Source organism: Pteropus alecto, unplaced genomic scaffold (assembly GCF_000325575.1).
Source record: "Pteropus alecto unplaced genomic scaffold, ASM32557v1 scaffold97, whole genome shotgun sequence".
Lineage (NCBI taxonomy): Eukaryota > Metazoa > Chordata > Mammalia > Chiroptera > Pteropodidae > Pteropus > Pteropus alecto.
The window spans coordinates 4,450,994-4,462,569 of NW_006439713.1; the positions used below are offsets into that span (position 1 = coordinate 4,450,994).

The following is an 11,576-nucleotide window of genomic DNA, read 5'->3' on the forward strand; positions in this document are numbered from 1 at the left end:
GAACCTGACTTCCCATCTAGGTTCTATTACTTGCTAGACTGCAGAAATAACCCCTCAAAGCCTCAGCTTGCTCATTTCCAAAATAGAAAACAATAGCCACCTTGCAGGGTTATTATAAAGGAGAACAGAGAGGGGCAAAAACGAGCCCACCTGGGTGCCTGATACATGATATTGCTCCTCTACTTCTACCACAAAATCTTGCCTATAATTAAAGGCCTCCAGAACAGAGAACCACCTTAATACAGCCCAGTGTCTAATAAACCTATCAGAAGAACCCGTCTTCATGTTTAAGCTTAATTTCTCTCTAACGCTTGGGTCAATATAGTACAAAATCTGCCCTCTTCTCACTGGAGATGGCAAATTATCAGTCATCATCTACTAAAAAGCCAAATATGCCATTTCAAGATTCCTATAACAATACCATAAGAACATCACTGACATTCAAATACTTTACCAAAAAGTATTCCACAAAAATATATATATAAGGCAGTTTCAACATACATAAAAATAAGAGTCATTTGGAAAATTATAACCTTAACTCTATTACTTATTTCTTCTATGACTGAGAATACATGAGCCCCAGTCGTGGTTGCTTTCTCTGGTAAAATTTTTAAAAGTATGTCACAGAAATCATTAAGACAGGAAATACAGAATATAAAACTAACTACGAGGTTAAAGTTCTCTTATGCGAGCATTTCTTTTACAAGAGAAAAACATTTTTTTTAATCCTAAGATAAATAAGAAATCACATAATTACATATTCCATTTTCCCAAATAATACCTTTAAAAACTGAGTCAAGTATTTAAAGCATTTATACTTACATTCAGTAAAAAAAATACTTAACAATGACCAACAATTGTCGACTGCTCCTAACTTAGGGAGAATTGTTACATCGCCTGTGTATTTCACCCAATTCAAAGCTTCTTCCATTGCCAAGATTTTCTGTTTCAAAAAGAGAGATGCAGAATATGATTTGGGCATTAATTATAAAAGTACATGTAGCATTATCGATTTATACAGTATTTCAGATTTTTAATACAAATCTTATACAACCACCTATTTTTATTACTTTAGCACAGAATCCAGAATAGCTGGATCCCAACATACAAGTTAACAGATACCATGGACTCGTGTATGTTGCATCTTCAGGTCACCCTGGGCTACCCTCAGAGCTCAATAAGCTTCTACATGTTATAGACCTGGAAGCTGAGGTCTACAACCTGGCCAGAGGCAGCCCTAGACAGCAGAAGACTACAATAATACTAGGTGAACATGGGGTCTCAGATCTCATCTAAACTAGGACTTCTCTCCTGACCCCCAGATTAAAGGTATAGGTTAAGGTTCACTAAAGGGACTATGTATTTTAAATGGTCTGTGGCACACAGAAAAATAAAGAGATAACAAGTGGAGGGCGTGGCTAGGCAGATAAGTGAGCACGTGATGCAAAGATCTTCACGAAGGGTCGAGAGTTTACAGAAACTTTATTTGTACTTCTAGTGTCCGAAATGACTTCAGAAATTAAATAGTAGAGTTAACAATGCTGGTGCTAGGCTTAAGGGAAACATGCAGAAATTTATGTTACCAATAGCATTAAAAATTGGTTTATCATTGTATCTGGAGATTGTTTAGTAATTATATATCAAAACATGTTCATACTAGGGACTTAATAATTTCATTTGGGAGAACATACGTCAGGTAAGTAAATAATCTAAAATTGAAAAAAGAATCAACTTGTAAAAGAGGCTCAAACTACATTACATATATGGAGGAAAAATGAAAATGATACAAACTCCCTAAACAAGGAGAGTGCTTAAGCAAAATACAGAAATCGATACTACCGAAGACTGCATGTAAAGTACTGACAACGTGGACCCGGCACGTGAGCAATGAGCAGTGAGAAGCCTGCCATTCACTCATAGTGGCTGTGCTGGGCTCCTGAGTTTAACACTTACATTTTCTATTTTATAACCAATTCTCAGCAAGCCTCCGATAAAGAATGAATCATTCTGCAAAACAAAACAAAACAAGAACACATTTTTCTCCTTATTCAGTCAATTATATTTGAATTTTCCAGTGCACATGAAAATCCCACATTTTAGGAATACATATATACATAGCAGTCCACTTCCTACAGGCACTTTCATGCCAAATTTACCTCTTACTGACCCTAAAACAAGAATCTAGAAATACTTACATTGGATTCTAATGACAAAATGACTTAGTGTAACTTCCAGATGTATGAATTTTAAACTTAATTATACCTAGATTTTTTTATAAAAATATATTGGCTAATACAAGTTACTGGCCAAGGATTACCACTAGGAAATAAACATCAGAATGCCCTTTCTAAATTTAAGTTTGCAATGAGAATAATACCAAGAAAAACACTTGGCTCCATAATCAACTGAAATAAGAAAAAGTATCAAATAACTTTCAAGGAAAATAAAAACCTTCAGTGTAGTGAAGGGTGCCTCCTCAAATACGACATGATAAAGATTACCCCACAGAAAAAATATTTGTTGTAGCGCTGGGGACAGCGACATGATTTTATGTTCCGAGATAGAACCCATCACTTTCAGAACCTGTGACAAAAGCTTCTGCGAACCAGGAGCACACTTTCGTTTGTGACAAATCCTAACTTCTATCTTTTAATGACAATAAGCAGTGCTGGTTCTCATCATATCATATCAGAACCAAGAAAACAGTCATCTACCTGATCTCTCAAATACAGAGCACAAAATCATGGACAGCGGAATAATCTTACATTACCCCAAACTAAAACCATTACCTGTTAATCGTCACAACTTAGTAACATAGGCCTGACACCATGTACTTATTTATAATCTTTAAATAAGAGGGGGGGCAGCCATATTCTATCACTTACCACAACTTTCTTTGCCAAATCCACAATATCTTCCATTAGCTCAAGATGTTGTAACTTCTTCAAACTTATCTCACAAGAATGAGAATTGCTTAAAGACAAATTTATTTTTTAAAAGATTAGGTTCTCATATGTAAAAATTCATTGAACTTCATACTTAACATGTTACACCTCAATTTATAACTATTTGAAAAATAAGTTTTCTGTTTCTGTACTCCACGTAACAGTAAGTTGTTTAAGTGGATAAAAATACTATACCTTTTCCTTTCTTCTGTACTACAATGCTGACATTTATGAACATTCATTTTGCCTTTCTCAGTTTCAAATTTACTATCTAATTCTCTTCAGAAATTCATTTGTTATATATAATATTACCATAATGATTCATTCCTCTCTGAATCCCAAGTATTAACTTTTTCTGCTCATTCAACAGCCAAGGAGAGCAAGCCTTTCGGTGTACCTGGGATCCCTCAGTATGGGCTTACCACTGTCCATACAAAATGAGAAACACGTAACAACTTACGTGGCCTCCACGCAGGGATGCAACCGTGATATCATCGAACTATGCTGATGTTGAAACAGAAGTGGCCAGAAGATGTATATTTTAATGGCATCACAGTAATCTCGCAGGACAGAAATTGGCTTACTACACCACATATTGCAAATGTCAAATTCTTAATTGAAAAAAAAGTTTTAAATTAATATTTTGTGCCTCATTTTGGAACAAATCAACAGTTAATACGAAAAAAAGCAAAAATGGATACAAAAAGGTAAGAAATGAATAGATGAAATATTTTAACCTGTTAGATATTAAGAATATTTCAGAGTTAGCTAAAATGTTATTTTAACAAAGAAAGGTTTTGGTTTCTAGTGAAAAAGAATAGGAAGAATAAACTTTTAAGAGGTATATAAGTTGTTATGTTGATGTGAATAAATGAACTTCTCCTGATACAGTCTTTCAACAAATTAAAATTAAAATACCAATGTACTCACCTAAATTCCTCTCACTTCGGGCATAATCTTTATATTCCCGACCCTAAAAACAAAAAAATATATATTTGATTCGTCTGGTAAGATGCAAAAGTACAGTTCTTGATTCTTAATGTAAGGATTATTAGTGTCTCGGGATCTCCCTGAGAGCTTTTCTAATCGTCTGTCATCGGTCATTCTGTGACACTGCATTCTTGTGGTTGAGGGACTGCTCACTTTCCCTCCTGAAATCACCTCTGCAGCAGCATGAATACCTCCCTACAAAATCTCACACAACACTAAACATCTTTACTCGGAGAGCTCTAAGTTAAACACCTTTAAGAAATCTTAGGGTGAAAACATGAAGAGATTAAGAAATACAAACTGGCAGTTACAAAGAGTCCCATGGGTGTGAAATACAGCACAGAAATTACAGTGGACGATATTGCAATAACTACGTATGGTGTCAGGTGGGTACTAGACTAATCCGGGGGCTCACTTCGTAAGATACATAAACGTGTAACTACTATGCTAGACACCTGAAACAAATATAAAAGAAAACTGAATTTCAACTGTAACTGAAAAATAATTTTCTTTAGACGTAAATCTTAAAAATTCTCATCACAAGAAAAAAACAGCAACTGTATGATAATGGATATTAATTAGTAATGGATGTTATCTAGACTTTTTATGGTGATTTCACAATATACATATATTGAATTATGTTGTACACCTGAAACTATATGTTATATGTTAATTATACCTCAATTTAAAAAAACCTTTAAAAAGACAGATACAATATACAAACCAAAAAGTTAACAAATCTACTTACCACCCCATCACAATAAAGTTGAGTCACACGAACATAATCATCGGATACAAATTCAGGAGCAAAGACACAATCGTCCACATACGGGTAATCTTCCAACAAGGCATAATCGTCTACAATGAAATCTCCCAGGGCAAAGTCGTCCATGGTACACCATGCTAAAGAAACAGCACAAACCCGAATCGGTAATCAAATCACCTAAGATTCTCTGAGAAGCAGCTTTCCTGGCTTCTCTAGCATTTTAGAAAAACACTTAGAATTTATGCCCCAAGGAAATAATTCCAAAAGGAACACTGAGCTCTGAAAGATTCTCACTCACTCTGCAACTCTTTCCACCTGACTCTCTTCAAATACCAGTTTACTCTATTTCTTCTTTCCTCAGGTCCAGAGTCCCCATATCTACTCTGAATTTATCGGTTTACACGTCTCCTTTAGATGGAGGATAATTAAAGGAATCTCATTCATCTCTGAATATACCTAGCACATGGTAAGCCTCAAGTGTTTGCTGAATGATCAGAAAACATCTTTCCACTGCTGCCCTTTTACGCATCTGCTTTCACTGTATCCTGTGAAATACTTTTCCCCCATACCTACATCCTGCTGCATTCTCAATCTCCTGGCAGGAACTAAATCCTGACTGCACTGAGGAAAGTTTCCTATCAGCCGCTCACATTCTCCTGTCCATCCCTCAGTGTGTGTCTGTCCTGGGCCAAGGGGCAGAGCTGAAGTGGTACAGCACGAGTCTGTCAATCTCTTAATTCCCCACGGCCGCATCCAGGTCTTCCGTCTTCCTAACAGTCGCTGCTCCTAATGCAGTCAGCACTGCGAGACTGCAAAGTGGGCAAAAACCCCCACGTTACCAAAGCGTTTGAAAAGTAATTACTTCCATGGGGGAAAAGAGGAATTAGGGCTGGAGTTTCAGACTAAGGTATTTTTCCCTGAAGAAAGTTAAATGATAAAGATTTATAGCTATCAGAGAAAAGCTAGACAACCTAAATATCACTGAAAAATGCATTTTCTTACTAATTCTTGCCCAAGGAATGGCTTTTCCTGTCATCACAGCACTGTCATTAACATCATTTTTTACAGTTTCACCAATGTTGTCCTACTATCGTTAGGACAAACCAACTTTTTTTCCTAAGCAAGACCACCATCAGTTTTTGAAACACAAATCTGTTTCTTTAATCCTTCTCATTCTGTCCAATTTGTATGAAAACCTCACAACATCAGTGAAGAACAGACTTCCTAGCCAACTAGTTGTACTACTTATCACACACTGTACCAAGTGTTTTACATGCATCTTATTTATCCTCACAGCAAATCTTCTCAGGCCCAAGTACCATCATCACCATACAAATGGGAAACATTTTTGGTAAAATTAAGTAATTTGCTTAAAGTCACCAAGTTAGGAAGGATTCAAACCTAGGTCCTCTGATTCCAGTCTGTCCTCTAAAACACTGTACTATATCTACTTTTCCTTGTCACTGCCACCTAGTTACCTGTTGGTTGTTGTTATGTTTAAGAGCACTGGCAACTAGTTCACACTGCTCCCCTCTCTTCTCTAAAATCTATCATCATCCTAGGAACTCCAAAGCCCAGTAGACGACGCCCTCAAGACGCTAGCCTTGCAGTTTACCGACCTCCTCAACTAACACGAACATCACTGCCCACCTCACCAAGGCTATTCCTTCCCAAGGACACACCTCGGATCACTGCCCAGGCCTAACCTAGTTTTCAAATCTTTAACTCTGATTAGCTCTTCGACCACAACGGAAGAGTCCTTACAGCTCCTGTCTCCCTATCTCCTGCCACAGACATCCCTCAAAGTAAAAAAAAATTTTCTTCCCTTTTCTCTCATTCAAATCCTCCATTCCCATTTACTTTCGGTTTCCTACAATTGGATTTCCACTTCAGTATGGTCATCGGTGACCTTCCGCAACAGACTGGTTACGGGTAACTTCTGGAACCTGACCTGGCCTGGATGAACAACATTTCCACAGTTTAGAATTTAACTCCAAAAGTGAACAATGACTGGAAAAAGACAAACACATTTTAGCACCCAAAGTATGGCATCTGATATGGAGCATATGCTATCCTGGGAAATACATGCTTTTAAACACATTTGTCTTACAAACATTTTTTGTACAGAAATACATAAGAGCCAGGAATTGCCTGTCACAGCCCACATGTCACCATCATGGCATCGATTACAACATCACAATACAGTTACCATGCCCAAGACCGGCAGACTGGGCCTCGGTGATGTAACAGCCTGGCAGATCTCGCCAATGTCACACCTTCACCAACTACAGTGTGATTACAACACTGGTATAATTCTCATTTCCTATTTTGTTTTAAGCAGAGATGTGCCGTGGCACAGTGATTGAGAGCACGGGCTCTGGAACCAGACTACCTGGGCCTAACCCTGGGGTCCCTACTCCCTGAGTGTGTGATCTCGGGCAAGTAAGTTAACCTATCTGTGCTTCAATTTCCTCACGTATCAAATGAAGAGAGCAGTACTACCTACCTGATTAATCAGTTAACATATTTAAAGTGCTTAGAACCGTACGTGGCATATAGATAATGCTGTAAACATCAGCTAACGTTAACATTAATATCAGATAAGTATTTTTTAAAATCCACTGCTTGGATGCTTCCAGCTAAATGGTCTACCTTAATTGCTAAGTCCAAAGAGCACTTTTCAGCTTACAACTTACTTGACGCTGTCGACCACTTCCTCCTCCTCAGAACTCTTCATCTGGACTCCAAAGACCATCTTCTCCTGGTCCTCCTATTCTTCTGGCTGCTCTTCCTCAGTCTCCACGGGCTCTTCATCTCCATTCCCCGCCACCCAAATGTCAACTCTTTTCTTTTCACACTTACTCTCTCCTTGGGTGACCTTATCCACACACCGATGGCTTTTAAAAGAGCACTTTCTGAACCTCCATCATTTGCAGTGCTTCACCATGATTTTTGCCATTTCCACATATCACATGTATTTTTATTTACTTGATATTTCTCTTTTATTGGCTTCACTTGGCATAAGTGATAACGGCCACAATATCATAGGTTTGATGTACAATTTATGTTTTTCATACACATTAAATTCCTAACTATTCAAAATTTTTTAAGTGTTTACCTATGTACCTCTATAGATTATAATACTGCACTATAGCACACAACAGCTAAAATGTCAAATGCTGAAGACTCCCAATTTCTCCAGGCTGGGTTCCATCTCATGACTTCTGGACCCTCCCAGCCAACTGCTACTGGATCTTGACCAAGATGTCCTACAAGCCTCTCAAATTCAATTAAGTTCAAAAACAAACAAATCTTTTTCCTCAAAAACAAAGGAAACTAAGTTCTTTCCTCTTTCTGTACGTAATCAGTTAACTACTCTGTAATGTCACCTGGTTACCCAAACTAGAAACTGGGGGTCAATCTAGGCGCCCCAGTCTCTTTCAACATTTCTACACAACTCTCCACAAAATCCTGTCATTTCTACTCCCCTAAGAAATCTCAAATTAGCACGCGCACACCCTTTCATGCCCGCTGCCACTGCCTTAGTTGTAGCTTCATCTCTTCTCCTCTGAACTAAATGAACGAGCAGTCTCCTAACTGGTGACTTGTCTTCAATCTTGGCATCCTCTAAAACACTGATCATAACATTTTACTGCTTAAAATCATTCCATAGCTTCTCTTCATCTTCAGAATAAAGTCCAAACTCCATACTACACCATAGAAGACCTCTATGATCCTTTTCCTGCTTTTGTCTCCAGTCACTCTGACACTCAACTTACAAGCCAGTCATTCAACTGCTTGCATTCTTAAACCTTATTCTCCAGCAGCCTAATGCCTACCAGCCCTTAATACTGGATTCTAGGAAGTGTTTCCTGATCTTCTTGCTACCACCAAGTCTATTTCTGCATCCCTTCTCTGTAAGCCCAGAGCACCCTGCCCATATCTTTTGACAGCAGTGTTCACACTATTTGGTCTTCACAGGTTTATCTCCGTAGGTTCACTATGGGTCCAGAGGTTAGGTTGTGCCCTACTCATCCAGGTTGCCTAGCTCAGTGTTTCCTCAATTTTTTAATGACATTCCCCCAGGCAGAAAACTGCCAAATCCACTTGTCACCTGTACTGTTATTTAATATTTTTCTTTAGAATAACTCAACTTTTAACTTAGATGTAAACTTGTTTTAATAGAAAATTTGATATCACCAAGAAATCTTATGTTTGATAGGACAGGACTTTTTTTCTAATACAAACTAAAACATATTACTAAAATTAAATTGTTAAAGTAAATGACTTCTAATCTCATCAGTTATGATGAACTAATGAGGGGTTCTCTGCAAAACAAAGTGGGTCTTCAACTTAAAAATTTTTTCATTTTGCTGAGTTCACAGAAATAGAGAACATTTAAAGCCATCCTTCCTACCCCGCCAAAAGAAACAAACCTCTAGCTAGAACTAAACTTATAAGTAACGTAGTAATGCCAAGAACAATGAGATCAGGACATTGAGCCCTGGACCAGAAGCAAAATGAGGGAACTGAAGAGCAGTCCCATGAAGCTCCTTGAGCCCAGCCAAAGCTGACACAAATCCTATGAGAAGGAAAGGACCCCCAGTCAGACTCTCGAGATTACCAAAGAGAAAGATCAATCAAACAGAAGTTCATAAGAGATCACCAAGCACAAGAGGTGACAACTCACCATGACGGAGAGACAACAGAAAAAAACAAGCAATAGCTTTAGACCCCAAAGGACATCAGACATTGGGATGGCCATAGTCTAAAGAATACCCACAGTTTGAAAAAAAATAAGCAAATCAGACTATAAAAAATGACTGGGCATATCTAAAAAAGAACCAAGTGAAACTTTAGAAATTTAAAATATAGTTGTTAAAAGTAAAAGAAAAAAAAAAGGTTTGAAGAGAAAATTGATGAACTAGAAGATGTGCCTGAAGAAATTACCCAACATCAAAAATTCTGACAAAGAGTCAAGGAAATGAAATGAATGAAAGATAAAAAGTGACGTGGAAATAGTTTAAAACATATAGATCCAGTTAAATGTCAGAAAAGATAAAATCAAAGAGAGACAATATTTAAAGAACAGAGAATCTTCTAGATCTCATGAAAAACAAAATTCAAAATCAGGAAATACGTGTAACCAAAAGAAGATAAATAAAAAGTAATCTCCAGCTAGACTTAGAAGTGAAATGTCATAATATCAAAGACAGAAAATCCAGTGTAGCCAAAGGAAAAAGAATATTTTCTTCAAAGAAGCATAAATAAAACTGGCAGCAAAGAAGCATAAATAAAACTGGCAGCAGACTTTGCATGTAAAATAATATATTCACTATGCAATCAGAAAATAAACTATCAATCTAGAATTGTATACCCCTCAAAATAATCTCTCAAGAAGGATAAAATAAAAATAATTTTAGATAAAAACTGTTGATCACCAAGAGACTTGAACTAACTTCTTAAAAATACCAAATAAAAAGCATAAATTGTCTGACTGGATTAAAAGAAAAATCCAGCATCGTGTTCTTTATGAGAGACACCTAAAATGTAGATTTAAAAAAAAAAAAAAGTAACAGTAAAAAGAAAAAGAATATTTCAAGTAAATTATCTCCAAAAGAAAGGTGGGGCAGACAAAACAAATCCTAAGGGCAACAAGCGAAATTAGACATGGAAAGGGTCACAACATAGTGAAAAAGAGAACATATTCTCTAACTGGGATAAGGCATGTGTAACCTTAATACCAAAATCAGACTAGATGGTTAAGAAAGAAAAATGACAGGTGATTTCGTTTATGAACAGATACAAAAATCCTGAGCAAAATATTAGCAAACTCAACCCTGTAACTCACAAAAAAGACAATTCACCAAGCTCTATTTGGGTTTATCTCAGGAAAGAATGTAAGAATTAAGAATTTTAAAATGTAGTAATTGGAATCCATTACATTCAACAGACTAAAGGAGAAAAACCACAAGATCTTCTCAATAGATGCAGAAAAGCGTGTGACAAAATACAAAAATTTCTCTAATTTAATAATCTACATAAACTCATAACAAACATTTGTAATGGGGACACTCCCTTTAAACTCAGGAACAAGACACATATACCCAATATAATCACTTCTAATGATAAACCATGATCACTTCCATTTAACATAGATCTAAAACCATTCCAGCATATTAAGACAAAAAAAAAAATGTAAGAGAAAATAGAACCGAATTATAAAAAAAAAGAAAAGATACCAATAAACTAAAAAACAAAAATATAACAGAAAGAACTAGTTAGACCAAAATTTAATCCAATTTTATCACTATTTGCAAATGATATAATTATCCACATAGAAACCCAGAAGAATTACAAAAAAGATATAGAAGTTTATCAAGTGGATCACTAAAGATCAATATAAAAAAATCCATTAAATGTCTATTTACTAACAATAAACAGAAAACAGAATCTTAAACAACACTATTTACAACAGCAACAAAACTAAATACATCGGGATCAACATTTAAAAGTGTTAGGTCTATATGGAGAAAATTACAAAACTATATTAAAAGACATTAAAACCTAAATATATGGAAATACATACCACATTCTCAGGAAGGTTAAAAAATTTTAAAAGATTTCAATTCTCCCCCAAATCGATTCAATCTATTCCAATTAATTTTCAGAGATTTCATGTCACGTGACCAGTTGATTCTTAAAACAAGAACGAAGGTCCAAGAACAGCTCAGACTCAAGTCCTGATATCAAGATTTCTGGTAAAGCTATAGCATTAATAATTATGATGGTGGTATCAACGCAGAGATGGACAAGTGGCAGAGAAAGGTGAGCCAGGAACACACCCATGCATATAGAAACTACACACATAAAGT

General features: G+C 36.4%; 1 protein-coding gene across 10 annotated transcripts in view; it reads right to left on the reverse strand.

Annotated features, from left to right (window-relative positions):
• TTC3 (tetratricopeptide repeat domain 3) overlaps positions 1-11,576 on the reverse strand; it is a 102,250-nt gene that overhangs the window by 86,398 nt on the left and 4,276 nt on the right. For 2 of the 10 annotated variants that reach the window (XM_015593095.2, XM_015593089.2), the window contains exons 1-7: positions 5,352-6,774; positions 4,684-4,838; positions 3,876-3,918; positions 3,406-3,556; positions 2,886-2,973; positions 1,954-2,007; positions 823-943 (exon numbers count right to left, since the gene is read on the reverse strand). The exons of 1 other annotated variant lie outside the window; for it this stretch is intronic. In XM_015593095.2, the coding sequence (XP_015448581.2) occupies positions 823-943; positions 1,954-2,007; positions 2,886-2,973; positions 3,406-3,556; positions 3,876-3,918; positions 4,684-4,838; positions 5,352-5,454 (715 nt within the window). In that variant the 5' untranslated portion in view covers positions 5,455-6,774. Of the gene's footprint in view, positions 1-822; positions 949-1,953; positions 2,008-2,885; positions 2,974-3,405; positions 3,557-3,875; positions 3,919-4,683; positions 4,839-5,351; positions 6,778-7,397; positions 8,919-11,576 lie in introns of those variants that run through there. 7 more of the 10 variants (XM_006916745.2, XM_015593093.2, XM_015593094.2 and 4 more) reach the window with 6 other exon arrangements.